General features: G+C 33.1%; 2 protein-coding genes across 2 annotated transcripts in view; one reads left to right on the top strand and one right to left on the bottom strand.

Moving 5' to 3' along the window:
• Window positions 1-4,820: 4,820 nt before the first annotated feature.
• LOC139490576 (uncharacterized) lies at window positions 4,821-6,853 on the top strand. The gene is made up of 4 exons (XM_071277429.1): window positions 4,821-5,194; window positions 5,538-5,665; window positions 5,994-6,139; window positions 6,763-6,853. Exons 1-3 carry the CDS (start codon window positions 4,846-4,848, stop codon window positions 6,135-6,137), a joined length of 621 nt encoding a protein of 206 aa, XP_071133530.1. The 5' UTR covers window positions 4,821-4,845; the 3' UTR covers window positions 6,138-6,139; window positions 6,763-6,853.
• A 1,699-nt stretch (window positions 6,854-8,552) lies between these two features.
• Window positions 8,553-19,123, bottom strand: part of LOC139490575 (sacsin-like) — a 29,871-nt gene continuing 19,300 nt past the window's right edge. Inside the window, exons 6-7 of the mRNA XM_071277428.1 lie at window positions 12,543-18,202; window positions 8,553-9,794 (exon numbers count right to left, since the gene is read on the bottom strand). Coding sequence (XP_071133529.1) covers window positions 9,519-9,794; window positions 12,543-18,202 — 5,936 coding nt within the window. The 3' untranslated portion in view covers window positions 8,553-9,518. The remainder of the gene's footprint in view (window positions 9,795-12,542; window positions 18,203-19,123) is intronic.

The raw sequence follows: 19,123 nt of genomic DNA, 5'->3' as shown, positions 1-19,123 counted from the left end.
AATCCAAAAATTAAAAAAAAAGCCAAATAAAGTACAAAGTTGAAGAGCATTGAGATCCAAAATTCCTAAAAGTGTTACCAAATACAGCTAAGGTAATCTATGCCTGAGGTAGAAAAGCCTTATTATTTAAAAAAATTCACAATTTTGTAAACAGTTAATTTATAAATATAACAATATCAATGATAATTCATGCCAGCACAAAAAGTGCTGACTACTGGGCTTGTGATACCCTCGGGGAAATAAATCTCCACCAGCCAGCTTCTGTTTACAAATTGATTTTGTATAAGTTTCACTTCCTAGTAACTCGATCACAAGTTATCAAATATTACGGATAAGTTTATTTATTTGTGGAATTAAATACATGTAATTCATACAGTCAATAAACATATTTTCCAAGTAAACTATTGCTGACATAACAACCTTATTTAGTTACAAACCAGATGTGTACCTGTTCTGGGTAATTTGGTTCGATCCTAAAGAGAAGTTAAAAAAAAAAGTTATACAATAAATGCATGTTTTCTCGTTTTCAAAAACTGAAACATATGCAAAGTATTTTACTTGTTGAACTTATAACGGTTGCACATATTTGCAAAGCAAAGTTCTGGAATTATGCGGAAGATGGCGACGGTCATTTTTTTCATAACGTTGAAATTGAGTTTCCCGCAAATATATTTGAGGATACAGCTTTGGAAACCCTACATGATTTACACGTCTTCCAGTGATGTTTGTTGCTTTTTATTCATCTTGATACTATCAATATAGTTATAAAATTGTTTTTTTTCCCCAGTGCATTTGAACTTCTGGAAGGTTTTCTCGATTATTATTAGGCTCTTCAAGCCCTATAAGACGATTTTATGGTATTACTGTATAGGCCATGAATAATATATTTTTAATTTTATTCTTTATAACATATGAGTAAACAACGCTTTTATTCCTTTTTTGAAGGATATGTTTTTTTGGGGGTCTATTTTCATTCACGACTGCATTCAGTTTCATTTCTATCAAACAGCATTAATAATTAATGTTGTTTTTAGTTTTTTTGTTATAAGGATTTTTTCTGTTACTTACTTAATTTTTTATTTGTGGCATTAGAATGATCATGACAGGAAAATTATATAGAAACTAATGTACCATGTCGATGCACCCCTAGTCTCACTCCTTTTGGGGTTCATGAGATATCCTCACTTATTTTGTTACTCTGGTGTATCAATCATCTTAAAATTGATTATGAGAATTGAACATTGGTACACTACTGTTGCCAAAAATTAGACATGATTGTGACGACTGAACGGTCATATATATAGGACACCTCATTGCTATTACATTATTTAATTAAAATTAAATATAACTTTAAGTAACATTAAATTCTTTTATGCAAATGTTTTCCACAACTGTTTTCTTTCATGGATACCACTCCCCCAACATAAACAAACATACGTTCTGCTCCTTTCCTCCTAATATTCAAAACATCTCAACTCAACACTAGACTATCCTCTCCAAAACCAGAGTCCTGTCTTCCCACAACGATAGCACGAGAGTTACCAGTAGAGTTGAGAGCCTCAGTTGCTTGGTTCTTTTCGACATTTGATTGGAGCATCATTGTCACGGTTACCCTGTGGAGTCATCTCAGGCACTATCATTTACTACTCCATTTTGGACTCCTAATCTGACTCTGTCTCATCAGTCTGTTTGATGCCTTCAGACGTTGTCAGTTGTTTTCCTTGTATGCTGTTCCTATAAACAACTTGTTGCAGCTGTATGATATAGCTATTCGGTTTATTACTAGTATCAATCGGCAGCTTTTAAAAAAGGTAGTAAAAGTTCCTGTGTAGCGTTTTCTTCTTTCCCTCTCCATTTTCATTCTGAATCAAATACACTGGGGTGTCGTTGTTAGGCTGTGTAACAACACGGTACGAGCCCTCTTACCACGTGTATGTAATCTTGTTTCCCGTCGTGACTACTTATCTGACAAGCACTCTGTCGCATGGTTGTAGAATGGCACCTCTAACTTTTTTGTTAATAAATGACTTCTGTCTATCTTAAGCTGTTCATGCATATCTTGATGCTAAATCATATTCCTTCTATAGTCGCTTTTACACGGCATCGACATACGTCGTTGCTGATTCTTTCTTGCCATTCATATCTTAACCCAGGCAAATGTCCACTGGTAATCTTGGTGGTCTACCAAAAATCAAAAAGTACGGTTAAAACCAAGTTGTTGTCTATCGAGTACAATTATATGTATTGGCGAGTCCAATGACACGCGACTTCCACTGTTTGTTGTTTCAATGGTACCAAGCTTACTGATCAGTGTTCGGTTGAAGCGTTTTGTCATGCTATTCCCCATAGGATGACATGCCGTGGTTCTTGACTTCCATTCCAGTGATGTGACATAATTCTGTGATGATGGTGAAATCTAAGCTAGTGCCTATGTTAGAGTGGATTCTCTTTGGCAAACCAAGTGAACAACAAAGTGGAAGAAGAAGAATTCGGCTGGTTTTTTCAATTTGGTTTATGGGTATTAATCGTGTTAACACGGGTCAAACTCTGTCCCCTTTGAAGAAATATCTTTATCAATGAAAATTTCAAGACACCATTTTCACCAAACGTAATCTCGATCTGTAAATCATCATAACAGACTCACACAAAGATAATCAGCTCAATATATGAAGGCGTTCAGAAAAAAATCGGTATAACTGATATTATTACGAAATTTTCTTGTCAAAAGCCCGTTTCCTATCGAAAGTCGGTGGGTTTTTTTTTCGGGCACTCCGACTTAATCCATCAATAAACTTACCTGAAACTTTGGCAATGTATTAACGGGGAAAATATGACAGACAGCAACCAACGACCACCACTGACCGGTTTTTCTCATTTGGAACAGTCGCTATCATAAATCATATGGCGTGGTGTCAATTATCTTCACTGAATAATTTTTTCTTTCTCAGGAAACAATTCTTATATGAATAGGTTGAAAATGGAGTTTCTCCACTTTAAATATCGAGAACACTCTTCAACTTTTTACTTGTTTGGCTTTATAAATATTTTGACATGAGCGTCACTGATGAGTCTTATGTAGACGAAACGCGCGTCTGGCGTACTAAATTATAATACCTTTGATAACTTTTATCAAGAAAGCAAGCAGTATTTTTTTCCCCATGACTGGAATATGAAACCTCTGCATGATGATTGATGTGTTGCTTTATACAATTATTTGGCGGATATATAAGACGGTTCAAATACAGCATATCGAACTTGTTAAATGTATGTAGAGGTTTTTTTACTCTACAAAGATTTAAACATTGGTAGACCACTGTCGACTTTACTAAAACCACTTACCCCCTTTTGAACCATAAAAGGATTATTTGAACCATCCGTCTTTATACTATATAACTATACTTCACACAAAAATTCCAAGAAATAACTATAAATATAAACCGCGCGTCAATATATTCGACTAAACGCCTTTCTAAAGTTCTCACCACCATTCCATGTAATTTGGTGAAAAGATGGCCTTCACAAATATTGTGATGATATTTTCCCAATGGTCCTTATCCGACGCGGAGTCCTGAAAATTCGAAATGTCTACAGCAAAATCTTCAATCAGATTGTTTACAATTTTGCTGTAATATCAAAACTTGATATTTCAACCCTTTACCTTACTTTCAATACATCGTCTAGTTAAGCATAGCTTTTCTATATACAAAGTAATTGAAGATGCATATTTCTTCTTCGAGTCATGCATATGAATAATCTGACATTGAAGAACTGCAATGATTCAAAGCACAAGTACGCGGAAGACGATATTATCAAAATGTCGGAATTTTGATCACAACATTTCTTTTTTAGTTTGGATGTCATTGAATTATATTTTGACAGAAAGTCTGTTTAGAAAGGTTATGATTGCGCACTCTTACTTGAAAAATGACAAAAAAGATAAAAAAAAAAAAAAGCATAATATTTATTTTCAAGATAAATCTTTAATGAAATAACAATGAAAAACAAGCAAAAGGAATATTAGAAGAATATACAAATAAATAAGTTTATTATAATGTGTCACATCATACAATATATAATAACTAAACCTTGTTTCAAAATCAAAAATAATATGTGTACAAGGCTTAGACACAGATAGTATGCGAGGCCATGTCAAGCTTTATATCCTGTTTCTTCGATCCAAAATACAATTATCATTTAGAGACTTTGTATAAAAATTCTCTATATACCGCAACCCTCATAACTGTTCTAAATGAAAACTTTTGGGTAAAAGTATACATTTTGAATTTGAAGCGGGTCAGAGAACTACAAATTCCGCGAACCTGTATTCTAGTTTTTTGGCGTGACAAATTTAACTCTACGGAAACGCATTCAACTTCATAATTAAGGCGGTATATAATCTGTAAAATTTATATAAAAAAATATATAATGGTTTATGCCTTTTGCCTGTACAAATTGCACAGTATAATTAAAAATTAACCATGAAAGGATGAAATACAAATTAAGAGGGAGAAAAAAAGAACAATCAAGTTATATACTTGCGAAAAGTAAGTGTAAACTCTGTATTTAAGATGATATTGCTATTACGTTTTCATTATTAACGAGGTAAATTACAGTTTATCCCAAATTAGTATCACAGCTTCAGATTTGAGAACCTGCTGTCATTTAATACTGATCTTTTCAGTAACAGATTTAAGTTTGCGAATTCGCTAACATGTGTATTTTTTTTTTATTCTGAATTAACTATCAATTTCTGTTCAAGGACGTTTTCGTTTAATTTTCTAACACGCAATTTGATGATTATAAATATCTTATAACTCTGTTTGAGTTCTACCTGGAAATTACACCATGCAGATCTTTCACTTATTGGTTTTGCTTGAAGTTGGCCACTTAGCTGTAGCTGACCAAAATCATGTAACTTTGACCTTGAACGGAGGAAAGGACGTCCCTATCCGTGGATTTCTTTTATCTGAAAACAAAGCTTGTGATGATGCTAAAATGGATGATACCCGAATAATGAACAAACTCAATAGCATTGAGAAAAGAATTGAACAACTTGATAAATTAGGGGGCAAAATGGATGGTTTAAAAAATAATTTGGACAACAGCAGTAAACGTTTAACTGCCTTAGAAAACAGCTTAAAGGAAGTAAAGAAAGGCGTTACAGACCTTCAATTTTCGACTGTACCTCGAACAGGTAATTCTTTTATTTTTTAAAAACATTTCATAAACCTATAAACTATTCGGAAATTTCGGGTCCATAATATCCTCGAACTTCGTACTTTATTTGGTCTTTTAACTTTTTGATTTGAAGATTAAATGTCAATCTGGCATAACAGTTTGAAGCTGGTTTCTATGTAAAAAAATAAACGCATAAATATCTTTTTACTTATTTTATTCCTAAAGTAAGTTAAAAATTACACAAATCATTATAAAACTAAAATAACAAAAATACCGAACAACAAGGGAAATTCACAAAGGAAAGTCCCTTATAAGGTGGATGTTCATGATACGTCTTTAAATGCTTGAATTTATTTTAGGATACATCGGATGCTATACTGACTGCGGAAGTCGAATGCTGAATGCAAAGTATATAAAGAATATAGGAAATCTTTCTTTGGCAAAATGCAAAAGTATCTGCAAAGGATATAAATATCTAGGTCTGCAGGTCAGTATATATTTTTACCGAACTTCGTTAAATTAAACAACGGAGGAAAAATAGACAAGTTTGGTCACGGATATAGTCTAAAGAAAAGCATTCACAAATCTGCAAATGAATATTTCTTGTAAATTTAAAAAAAACCAACAACAGTTTTAAGTTTTAAATTCACCAATGGTAACCAAAATAATGTATAAGTATATTACTTCCGTTTAAGTCAAGCAACTAGTACTGATCTGCACTAAAATGTTAGCTATCGAATAAAACTTGCTTATGTAATTGTACATAGTATCTAAAATAAAAGAATTTATATTGCCCTTTCTTTCTATTTGTATAGTTCGCCCAAGAGTGTTGGTGCGGAAACAAGATGGACACAGTTAGATTTCATCGAGCACCTGACACCGAGTGTAAAATGCCGTGTAATGGAGAAAAGAATAGAATGTGTGGCGGAGGGTGTAGGAATTCTGTATACTACGTATAAAGGTAATCTTAAATTGAGTTAAATCGACCACTCTCTTTTTTGCATATTTTTATATTTGATTAAATTCATTATCCTATCCTTATTTCATTTACTGATTTATGTATAAGTTGGTGATAAAATGGAGATAAACATCTGATTTGCCAGAGGAATTTGCTGGATGACTTTTACAAAAAGGGTTACTTTTGGACAACATTCATACCCAGCTAGTATTAAACACGTTTATGGAGACAGATGTACAGACTTTATTTCTTACCCAGAAATAAGAAGTTTCAGATTCACAAATGTCAACATAAACTGAAATAAAATACCTTTCTAAGTAGTACAAGACAGTTTGTAGAAATTCACAGTAAGGTGTTCCAATACGATTTAAATGATCACACAAGCTTGCACAAATACATCTTAATGTTTTAAAAGATATATGGCTGCAAAAGAAATTGTTATCAATGTTATAGACCAATAATTTTAAATTATCATACTGTATAAATAACTTTTAATACATGATACAACCCAGAATGATTTTACAAATCAATACTTTATCGGATCTTATAGATATAACACAAATGTAATATGCTTAATGTCTTGAATTGTAACACTTTCTTAAAATTGTTTTATTCATTCATTTCAGAGGACGAAATACTTGATGCAAAGACTAAACTCCTAAACTAAATACAATAAAGCATTTTAAGAGTCATCTGATTCTTACGACAATGCCAAAATGATGTTTTTCGTATAATTTTCCAAATGCAACTGTACATCACCTTAGAAAAAATGCACTGATGTGTATATCGCTAACAATTGATCTATAAAATTTGACACATTATATCAAATAGTAAATGAAAGTCTTTAAATACTAAGAAAGCAAGATCTACTAGGTGGACGATAAATGACTTAATGAGTACATGTTTTTATGACACGGATAACTAAAGTTATTTCTCGAATTTTGGTTCTTTGCGTTTCATATTGAAAATGTTTCACTTTAGCTATATTTGTTATGTCTATGTGTAATACTAGATTTACAAACAACGAGTTCGACTGGGTGCTGACTACCGGTGTTTATTAATAAGCTTCTTGAAAGACTCGTCGTGGCTGTCTTAGTGACGTAATTCCATTTTGAACAACATAATGATATTTCACCTTTTGCTTGTAACACATACAAAATCCATACCAATTTGATATCTTGAATGTAATTTTTTTTAGACATTTGCATAAATATACACGGAAATGACACAGCAAATAAAAGCAACAGAAGGTATAATTTACCGCTGTTCAAAAGTCATATATCGATTGAGAGAAAACAAATCCGGGTTACAAACTAAAATCGAGGGAAACACTTCATTTGTAAGAGAAAAACAAGGAAACTACAGGAAAACTGAAGGACAAAAAAAAACCCAAAAAAACCCAAACGCAAACATAAACGCAAACATACTTAACCCCGCCACATTATGTATGTATGTGCTTGTCCCAAGTCAGGAGCCTGTAATTCAGCGGTTGTCGTTTGTTTATGTGTTACATATTTGTTTTTAGTTCATTTTTTGTTATATAAATAAGGCCGTTAGTTTTCTCGTTTGAATTGTTTTACATTGCCATTTCGGGGCCTTTTATAGTTGACTATGCGATATGGGCTTTGTTCATTGTTGAAGGCCGTACGGTGATCTATAGTTGTTAATTTCTGTGTCATTTTGGTCTCTTTAAGAGAGTTGTCTCATTGGCAATCATACCACATTTTCTTTTTTATATTAGCAACGAAATAGTATAACAACTGTCATATTACTGACTGGTACAGGACATTTAAATAAAATAATGGTGCCTTGAACCTGGGATTTTGCTTATCCTGCTTATATGTCAGTGATTACACAAAGCTAAAATAACAACAATACGTGACAGATATACAGCACAAACACTTATTACGGAAAAAGCACAAACACATAATATAATAGTTTCCGTCAAAGACAAACAACACAGGACATCATACACAGTGACGCACTTATGTAGTGAATACGTAATCTAGAACTTCATACAATTATGTTCACAATACCATTCCGAACAATTATCATGACAATGAGGGTATAGAAAGAGCAAAGGAACAAACTTATTGTATGAAACACATTTTCCTCGATTTTAAGGTCACATATGTCCTCACAGTACTGCTAAGAAAGCATCTTGTCCCTTCCGCGACCAAAGGTTCACACACAACTTCAATCACTTCACACTTCATTTCGCAGAACACAGAAAGGTCGATTCTGGTCTTTTCAATCAGTCCTTATTTGATACAGGTAAATTTTATCGATAAAAATGTCAGAATATTCATTTGTTTTACAGAAAAAGTAAAATGTCTGTTTGATAAGGTATTTGCTGCATACAAAGTAACTGGGGTTAAATTTTCCTCAATGTAAATATATAAAAATAGTATGGATATTAAAAATACTACCTTTAATTGATTATATTAAAATTCACACCATTGAAATATACATTGAAGCAAATACAATTCCTTGATAAAAAAACAGATACATCACATGCGACAATGGAAGAAAAATATTTGAAAAAAAACAATTGTGTTAGAAGCAGTAAAAAGTAAAATAAAAAAAATACCAAGTTCCAAGGAAAATTCAAATTCGAAGTCGTTATCAAATGCCATATCATAAGCTCAAACACATTAAACGAATGGAAACCAACTGTCATAATTTTGGTATAGATATTTCCTTATGTTTAAAATGGCGGATCGAACCTGCATTGTCCAATACTAGCTATAGTATATTTATATGTGCAAATGTTAACCCCCTCTTTTCTTTTTTTCTTCACAATCCAAACTATATTCCATCTCCTGATGGTCCTCGATAATTTTCCTTAATCAAATTCACTTAAATTAAGAAAGGTCGCTAATATCGGACAAATCCTAAGCCCATGTATTTTAAGTTTACCCAAAGAAACGCACGGACTAATCAATCTTACTGAAGTAGCGATATTGTTTGTACGGTCTATACCAAACATAAAAACGTATATCGTTCAGTTGGTTCATGAGAGTAGATATACATGAAAAGACTTTAAGTTTGCAATACAATGCAAAGTACAAAGCATAAATCTGAATGACTATTGTCTCCATTCAGAATATTCTCTTATAAAACATGAAAACGCTGTTCTTTAATTTCATGATTTACACAAAATATTCTTTAAAAGGACATGTGAGTTTTTAATGTGTAATGTGCAATTCATTAGAATCATCCTCTCTATTATACCATTCAGCTCTTATAGGAGAGTAGTAATTAGAAAAGGAGACAGTTTCTAATCCAAGACCGACATTCAAGTAAAAATCTGAATGACTATTGTCCCTATTCATTATATTCGCTCTTAACACAAGAAATTGCTACACTTCAAGTTCAAAATCTACATAAAATATTTCTCGGAAACATATTTCAGTATTTTATCTGTTAGACACAAAGCCTTAGTTGCACCATCTCTGTTATACCGTTCAGCTGGTATAGGAGAGTAGTTATCTGGATAGCGCAAAGAGTTTATGTGTCCGACCAAAGGACTCAGTTCTTGGCATAAAGTGGACAGACTTTCATCTCCGTTCGGAATATTATCTATAAAGAAATGTGAACGCTGCACTTCATTGGCATCGGTGGCATACTGTGCCGCTTTGACAGCTTTTTCAGTAGCCTGAAAATATCAAGAAAAAGTATTTTAGACAATTTCGAATACAAATAGAAAGGTAAATTATTCATATTGTGTTACAGCAGATTCCAACGAGTATGAAGCTACAGGTAGATTCTTTGGTTAGCTTCCTTGTTAGCTCAACCATGAAAAGATTATTACCTCAAAATTGGGAGGAGCATAGCACCAATTCATCATCCAATGAAAACACTCATATCAATGGCCTGTTTATAATATGTGTTTCATATAAACAGGTTTCCCTAAACAACTTTGCAAATTAAATTTCATTTCTTATAGTTTTTGATTGAATTAAAAAATTCTATGTATTACAATAAATTAGAAGCGGAGTTACAGTTTATGTTTTGTTCAAGGATGATGTACCCTTGTCTTGATTCAATGCTAAACAAATGGCATTTCCCCTTGCACTTTCATAGTTGGCAATTTAGTACTTGATATATGAAGGATTATTTTGCAAGCAGTGCTAGCAATGATTTCATTAAAACAAGTTTATAAATTTAGATATTGGTTTAAACAAATATATATAGTGCAGGCGATTTGGTGTCACGATATCACAGTAGCATGGGTTCGAATCCCGGCGAAAGCAAATTTACAGATCTAACATTGTTTGGTTGATGTTTAGACGAGTTGTATATATATATATAGAGAGAGACAAATTCAAGTACACCTTCTAGGTTGCGCTCGATTTCGTGACTTCGGACGATTTTTTTTTATTTACATTAACGGTTGTCTAGGACTTTTTGTAAACAATAAACGCTAGCCCATCATAGAAAATCAAGTGAGTAATCTGTGCTTAAAATTTTATAACAAAAATATCTGTTGATTTTCTACAAAAATCTTGGTTTATTTGCCACAAAATCCTGTTTAACTTTTAAATGCAATAAAACTACAAATAATAAGGCTTGATCGAAGTTTCCTCATTGTAAATGTACAAAATGGCCCATCTCTATTATTCATTATCTTTGCTGTTTTTATATTACTGCAGTTTGAAACATTCGTAATTCAAAGGCTACAGAAGGGATCATTTAGACATTAAGCTTATACATACACATAACTGGATTTATAAATGAACTGAGTAATTGATTGAAATAAAATTGGCAAATCAAACACACCTACAACATGCTTGTGAATTAGCTTATACTTATCAATAAACTTTAAATTTAGATTGAAAACTTATTTTTAAACTGACTTGTAAAACAAGTTTTACAATGTTTATATTCTGTCACTAGTTCTGATTGGTTCTCTGTCTAACTATTGACTCCACCCTAAGGCTTGTGTACCTTACCTAATAATGATTTCATGGTTGAGCTAGCAAGGAAGCTAACCAAAGAATCTACATTAAGCTTCATACTCGTTGGAATTTGCTGTAAAGTCTTTACATCCCAGCTCCTTTGTTCTAACAGGGGTGATCTGAGCCGGATCACTCCTACCAGATCATCCCAGTTTGAGTTTCTATGTTATGCATGCATTCCTTTGTTCTGTAACATTTTAAGGGGAATGTCAAATTCACTATAAAACTTATATTTAAATATACAATTATACGGAAAAGACTATTTATCAAAATTCACGTAGAAAAAAATCCAGTGTATATGCTGTGATTCGAACTCAAGACCTTTAGCATATCAAGCCACGACACAACCACTACACCAAGACGACTGATTACGAACTATCAGTAATTTAACATACTTAAAGGAAGCAAGATATTTTTATAAGTGGGGCGAGTTGGCAGACCTTTATTCAGTGGGGTTTAAACCCTCTTCGTTAATAAGTGAGTTGTCAGTGATTGTTCAGTTTGATTTTACACTTTTTCAAAAGTGGGGCGAGTCGGTAAACAAGAGTGGGGCGATTTTTTTTCATAAAGTGGCGATATAGGTTGGGCCGATTTGGCCAGTGGGGCGAGTTGACATTCTTTGATATCTACTCATCGTGTTCGGGGGTCAAAAAGGGTATAAATCATATAAATCATATAGTAATGTATAAAGTATATTATAATGATTGTGTGGCGTTCTAAACTAGATTTTATGAATTGTAAATGGGTAATTGTATTTTTCATTTTCATGTATGTTTTTATGCTTTTAGGATTTCAATTAATCATCGATTCTTAATGGTGGATCAGCGAACACATTGATGGCATTTCATAGTCAAACGGTAATGCTTCAATAGAATAAGGACAGTAACATCTTTTTTTAAATTTTGACGCACCAGGTGCGCATTTGAAATAAAAACGCATGTCCTCAATTATGCTTCAGGCCAAAATATTTTTGAACCAGAAACATAAAGGAAATTTCGGAAAGCTATAAAGCTATAAAACAGAATGTTTGAAAAGCTTTCAACTACGACATTAACGATCAGCACCAATTTCTTAGGGCCAATTTGTATGTGCCTGTCAAGATCCAGGAGCCTGTAATGAAGTGGTTGTTGTTGGTAACTGTCTACCAAGACAGTTTTGTTAATTGTATTAGTTTGAATAAAGTCGTTGTTTTTCTCTTCCCAAATATACGGTATATGTTGTGATCATTGTTGAAGGCCAAATGATAATCAGTAATCCTCGTCATTTGGTGTATAGCTGTCGCCTTTTTGATATGGCAAAACACTGTTAAATAAATAATGGTGCCATCTTATCTTTCAATATATGAGGAGTGAAGAAATTCGACAAGTTATTCATAGACCAACTCAATTAATAAAATTGCATTTCTTTTTTCAGTATTGTACAATAAATGGTGTGAATATTATTACCTGCTGGCACTGTAAGCATATCCAGTTATAACCTTTAAAAGGTCGGCGATCTATTCCATCCAGGGTAGCATATCCTGCATCGAGATCATACTTTGCCTGTGTGAACCATTTCCATCCCATTTGTTTTTGTGGATTTGGTAATCTAAACACATGGAATTCCCGAGCACTATGTAAAGTTCTGGAGTCAAGTTCATCTACTCCTGTTTCGTCTGTATGTATGTCTGAATCAACATCTGTTTCAGTTGGAGTGCCTACAGGTTGAATTTCAAGAATAAGATCTGTGTCTATTTTGATATCTTGTTGTTTTCCAGCATTTACCATGTAATGTTGTAATGTTTCAACTGAATCGCAAACTGATGTGGTTACAATCACATAAATAAAAGTGTCTTCAAAATATCGAAGTTTATCATTGTTTGTTTTGTCTGTTTCACTAAGTTCACAAGGTATAACAGCATACTGATTAACTGTTATTGGTACTAGTGGTTTTCGAAGTCTTGAATGTACTTCTCTCGGTACTAACGAACCAGGAAGGGGATACCAAATACGGTTTTTTAAATCTTCCTCTAAAAGTGTTATACCCAATTCAGTAAGTCGTTCGTGCAAACTATTAAAATCTAAAGATATCGTATTAAATATACATAATAAACTACGAGTATGAAACTTTCCATAACACACAACCCGAAGCATTCTCTCAAGTTCAATGCCGTATCTACACAGCCATGTATCAACTCCAAGACGTTGATCATGTATGTATATTATTTCTTTTTCATCACAATAGAAACATGATTTATCAGATTTTGTTCCGTGAATTTCCCCTTCACCACTCATAAGATTAGTTTCAAGTTTTGATACTCCAAATATACGCAATCTTCTCAGTCTTGCAGATATTCGTTGCATATCCTGAACTGTTAAATCGTTCGACATTTTTTGGTCATGTTTGCAAATTCGAAGGATTGCATTGATAAATGTTTCACTTGTTAATATCTCCAAAAGTTTTAATGCGGTTTCACTTTCGTTTAATTCGTGAAAAGCTAAATTTTCAGTTACAATTGAATGAACTGACAATGGCCGATACCCATCTGGAATTAATTCGAACAGTTTAGGAAGTTCTACTATATTAATGCCTAAACATCCAAAATCTGCTAGGAAATGTAGATTGTTTTCATTTTCCAACCTTTCTCTACGAATTTCAAGAGTTTCATAATACAATTCACTTGCAGGCAAAAGTTGGTTATGTTCGGACATAAGATATAACTCATTCACTTCTAAATCATCCACAGGTTTTTGTAGCTGTTGAATTTCTCTCATAAAACCTTGCAGTGCTTTCTGTACCATCATTATTTCATTAGGACCAAGAGTCGAATGACCATATGTTTTATGAATCTTCCACAAAACCTTGCTGTATGTAGCTACTGTAGGTTCATCTGTCATACCCAAACAGTTGAAAAATTTGAAGAATTGGCCATACTCTATTGGGGCTTTTAGTAGATACGGTGGTATTTCTTTACTATTATTTATATTTTTGACAACTTCGCTGGCATATGCAAATTTCTTATGTTTGATTATATGGATAAGAGGTATACCTTTTAATTCCCAAAAGTTTTTATTCTTTATCAACAAATAACGATAAATTTGTTCCATAATGGTCGTCAAAACTGTTTCGTCGTGGTCTGCACATGAACAAAATAATGCGGAACAAATATTTTTTGCATGTTGCATTACAACCTCAAAGCTTGGTTCTTCAATGTTTTTTAATTTTTTCAGTAAGTTTCTATCAGAAGGCATAGCATATCTTGGTAACACATCCGCAGCTGTCCAGACTAACTCTATTTGGTCATGTGATATTGTTTCCTTGAATGACGTAAATCTCAAATTTGTGTTTAAAGACTTATGTATATCTTCATACTTGGATTCATTTCTATCTATCAGCAAAAACCGTATTTGTGATAACTTTTGAATAAAATTGGGAGATATTTTTTTTTCTCTTGCCATGAAATAATACAACTCCGGTAAAAGATGTTTTAATTTCGAAAAAATGTCTTCAGTTGGTAATGAAGTTTCCATCATCCTTACGAAGTGGAGTAATGCTCTTTCTGATATCTCATTTACCAACCCTGCGTTAACTAAAAGCTTTCTCCACCTTACATTATCAAACGGTGGGGGTGGAAAATCCTTGTTATTACACAATTTTTCAAACAAGGGATGAACGGGATTAAAATAATCATCAGCTCTATTGATAAATTGTCCGTCCCGAATAAAACGCACTTCTCTGAGGGCAGATATTACGTTGGCATTTTCAAGAAGGTTGTCATTGATATAGGTCAAATGGAAAATGTGAAAGTCTTCATAAACTTTTTCAAAATATGGTAAGACATATCTAGAATACCAGTCACTTATGTTTATAATGTTACAATCGATTATCGTGTACAATTTCCACCATTCAGGGTAATAACGAAGTATGGTCAACTGTTTTTCTTTGCACAAATTTTCTAAGCCAGGCATAGAAATATTTTCGTGTATACTTAGGAAAAATTTTGTTTGAAGAGATATAACTTTGTCTTCCATTGTAGTAAAAAGAGATAGATTTTTCAACTTATCTATTTTCCTTTCTTCATTTCGCTTCAAACCAATAACGAGATATGACACTAAATTGATTCTGTCGGTTTCTGTAAGATTTTTTTCCGCCTGGTAGTTACTATAGTAGTACACACAGCGTAAAATATTGCTTGAACATTCATATTTGATTGAAAGATGGTCAATGAAAGTTGATTTCAAAGTTGCAGTTGGTAAGGGAAGTTTTCGTAAGATATGATATAATTCCGGTTGTTGACATTTTTCGAAACTATCATAGTCTACAACAAATTCACAGAATTTCAAAGCTAACAAGTTTTCATTTTGCATCATTGATACCGGCAATAGCGCCCAGTCTTCTAATACCTCAATAGATTCTCCTCTTGTATCTACGAATTCCCAAAAGCATTTTAGCCATTCTTTTGACAGCAAGCCTTCTGATGGATTCCAATCTTTAACGATGTCTGTCTTGAATCTTGAATCTAGTGAGTTTGGTAATAAACGAGCAAACTCGGTCAATGTTAATTTCTCAAATGACAATTCACGTAGTCTAGTAATTCCAACAAGAGATTTATGGACAAACTTGCCTGACGATTCAGGCAAAAGATCAACAAACGTTGACAAAATCAACTTGTTTTGTTTAAGAAAAATTCCAACAGAAAGATCATTTCGGAGAAGAAGAGGTAAACCATTTATTACCTTCAAATCATCACACCTTAAGCAATATTCTAAGCATAACTTTACTTGGTGAACTTTCTCAATCTCATTCCGCGAAAAACAATAATTCATATCAAAACCACTAGATTTAAAAAAGTGAATTGCAGCTTTAGGGGAAATGTTTTGAATACAGATGCAAGATTCTTCGTCATTTCCATGGTTTTTGTTCAAGTGCTGACATGCATTTAGCATGCTCGATTGTAAGATGGCTGGGAGGGTGATTAATTTCATCCCCAAAGTCAGAAAACATTTCCGAAGTAGATCTACTACTGTACTGCTCAAGTGCTGACACATCAAGTCATCCACTAAAATTGGGTTTTCGTTATGGTTATGAAATCTGACCCATTTCATAGATTGTCTCGTCTCAAACTGTTGAATATTCCAGCTCCAATCATTCTCAACATTATAGTTTTCTTTTTTCTCTTTTATAATTGGATAAACTAAAAGTTTCCTCTTTTTTATATAATAAAAGACATATGAAACAAGTTCCTTCCAAAAAATATTTTTCGCTGTTGAAAATGATGGAAAACTAATAAAGAAATTTGTAATGAAAAATTTCTTTTCCATCATGTTTTCGTTTAAGAAACTAATGCCCCCTGCATAAGCGTACGCAATACATCTTCGGATAAGTTCTAAATTCCATATTCTACGAAAATCACTCGAACTGCTTTCTTCAGAACCCCATAGTTTGTTTCTGGATATATCTATTGCGAAATGTCCGTTTACATGGAACGACAAACCTGTTTCTACTGGCAACGGTAAGAGACAAAATGCTTTCGAATTCATAGACAAATTAGCTAATGAAAATAACCGAAAAGCAACGCCCCCTCTAGGTAAGAATTTAATTTCTTTTCTTTCAATTAAATCCTTTAAAGAATGATCGATGGCCTGAGGATCTGTAAAACCAAGTGTTTGAACAATCATCCACCATGACGATGCAACTTTGGAATGAAATTTGATATCGATAACGTACTTGAATTCTTCAATATTTTGCGAAAAAGTACTAGAAGGTGATATTTTCATATGTTTATTCATCATATTCAACTGTTCTTTGAATTTGCTTTGTGTACGATTTGCGTCACCAACCCCTGACACATGAACACTACAATGAATTTTATGGATTGATTCAATGTCAATGCTTGAAATGATTATGTGTTTGATATTAAGAAGAAAAAGTAAACATTCTTCAACATCTTTCTCCATTTCCAGCAATAAGTCTTCCATGTCTTTCGAAGAAAATGTTCTATTACATATCTGCGATTCTTCATGATAAGATGTCCTAATTGGAAATCGTAACCATGTTCCCTTCATCCTTTTCAACTCTTTCGATGATAAAAATGTATTAAATACATCTGGATAATCGGACATAAGCTCTGCTGCCTCCATGAACATTCCAGGATCGCCATCGTATGCTAATGGTGCATAACGACAGTGAGGATCTAATACACAAAAGCAACCACCCCTTGCTGCTTCTGGTCCTAATGCAAGGATACAAGGTGCGTCTGTTAGATGGTATACAGAGTTAAATCCTATTCCAAATTGACCCGTTTTTGTTTTGTCGTCGCCTTTACTGCCAACTCCTAGTCGCTTTATACCTTCTAAATTTTCATCTGTAAAACATGCATCGTTAAATATACACATAGCTGGCCCTTGTAAAGGTTTCCAATTGTCAAACACTTCATTGGTACTGTGAGTACGCTTATCATAGACAATATGGATTTCCTTTGCTCCAGCATCATCGGCATTTTGAATCATTTCTTTCAAAATGGAATGGTCACTTGGATAACAATCTAATATTCCTTTGAGTCGTGTGACAAGATCTTCTCTTTGGCCAAACGAAATGGCTGATGTTTTCTGTGACATCCACAAATCTCGTTTGAAACCTGCATGTGTCTGAATCTGCTGTTTAGCTTGAGGTTCATTTTTAAAAAGCTCCATAATGCTTTCATAAGTCGGGTAGTTGATATACTTTCCAATTATGTTGGAAGATTCTATAACTTTATTCCAGTCAAGATTTGTAATTCCATGTGACAACAAAATGTCTAAAACCTTTTTCGGTAAATTCTTGCGATCTTTCCTACCATAACATGTCAACACATAATTACCTTTGAGGACAAACAACGAATCAATCTGTGGTCGTTCCGGATTGTATTGAGGTATTAATGGTAATTTTTCAAAATCCTGTAGGTCACCCCCCTCACCAGTTCTATTGATAATTGACCAGATCTTCTCAATCCACTGGATACTCAAAGCACTTGGGTTGTGTTTTAGAATAAACTGACAATCTTTTGAATATTCACCATGATTTTGGAAGACCTCACCTAGAAGTTGTGGAATGTTCTTGTATTCCAACATTTTGAGCTGGAACCAATCTGAAAAGGTTATTGCGATATTTAATTCAGTTGTGTTTATTCATAATAAATGTTTATGCTAAGTGGACATATATATTAATGAGACAAATATATTTTATTTCTCGTATTGCTTTTTTACATTTAATACAAAAATTAGAACATGAACAAAAAAAAGATGTTAGGCAATTTAAAAAAATTCTTCAGTAAAGGACAATCACTCCTATAAAGAGTTACTGTATACTAGGTATATTGGTAAAATTTTACTTGTTAGAACATCTTGCCTGGCTAATTGTTTTTTGTGATTTTAAGTGTCTCCTTAACATTTATAATTTCTATAAAATAAGGCAAACGCGAAACAAATAGCAAATCGTCATTACAGGGCAATGACTCCAATAAGAAGTCATTTATTACATAGAGATACAATGTATTCAAGTTAATAGGCAAACATGAACACAATAGTCATTTAAGGGCAATAACTCCTAAAAGTAGTTATCTGACAGCTTTGACGTATAAGGAAAATCATTTTTTTTGTCATGCCTGCGACTCTTGCAAAAGCAAGACATAGCGATCCTACATTCTGTCGTCGGCGTCGTCGTTCACAAATACTTACTCTGTGGTTTGGTTTTAAAATTTTAATAACTTTCTTAAACAATCCTGGATTTCTACCAAACTTGGACAGAATATAGTTTATGACCGTAAGATAGTATACAGTTGTAATTTTGTAGAAAAAAAAATCCTGTTTATCCGTATTTTACTTAAAAATGGACTTAAGCTATCCTGGATTTCTACCTAACTTGAACAGAAGCTTGTTTATGATCATAAGATATTATTCAGAAGTAAAGTTTGTAAAAAACAAATCTTGTTAATCTGTAATTTACTTATAAATGGACATAGATTTTTAGCTAGTTAACATTACATTCACTCTGTGGTTTAAGATAAAAA

This window comes from Mytilus edulis, chromosome 10 (assembly GCF_963676685.1).
Source record: "Mytilus edulis chromosome 10, xbMytEdul2.2, whole genome shotgun sequence".
In the NCBI taxonomy this organism is placed as follows: domain Eukaryota; kingdom Metazoa; phylum Mollusca; class Bivalvia; order Mytilida; family Mytilidae; genus Mytilus; species Mytilus edulis.
The sequence above is the reverse complement of the archived record's forward strand: the minus strand, read 5'-3'. Positions and strand labels throughout refer to the sequence as shown.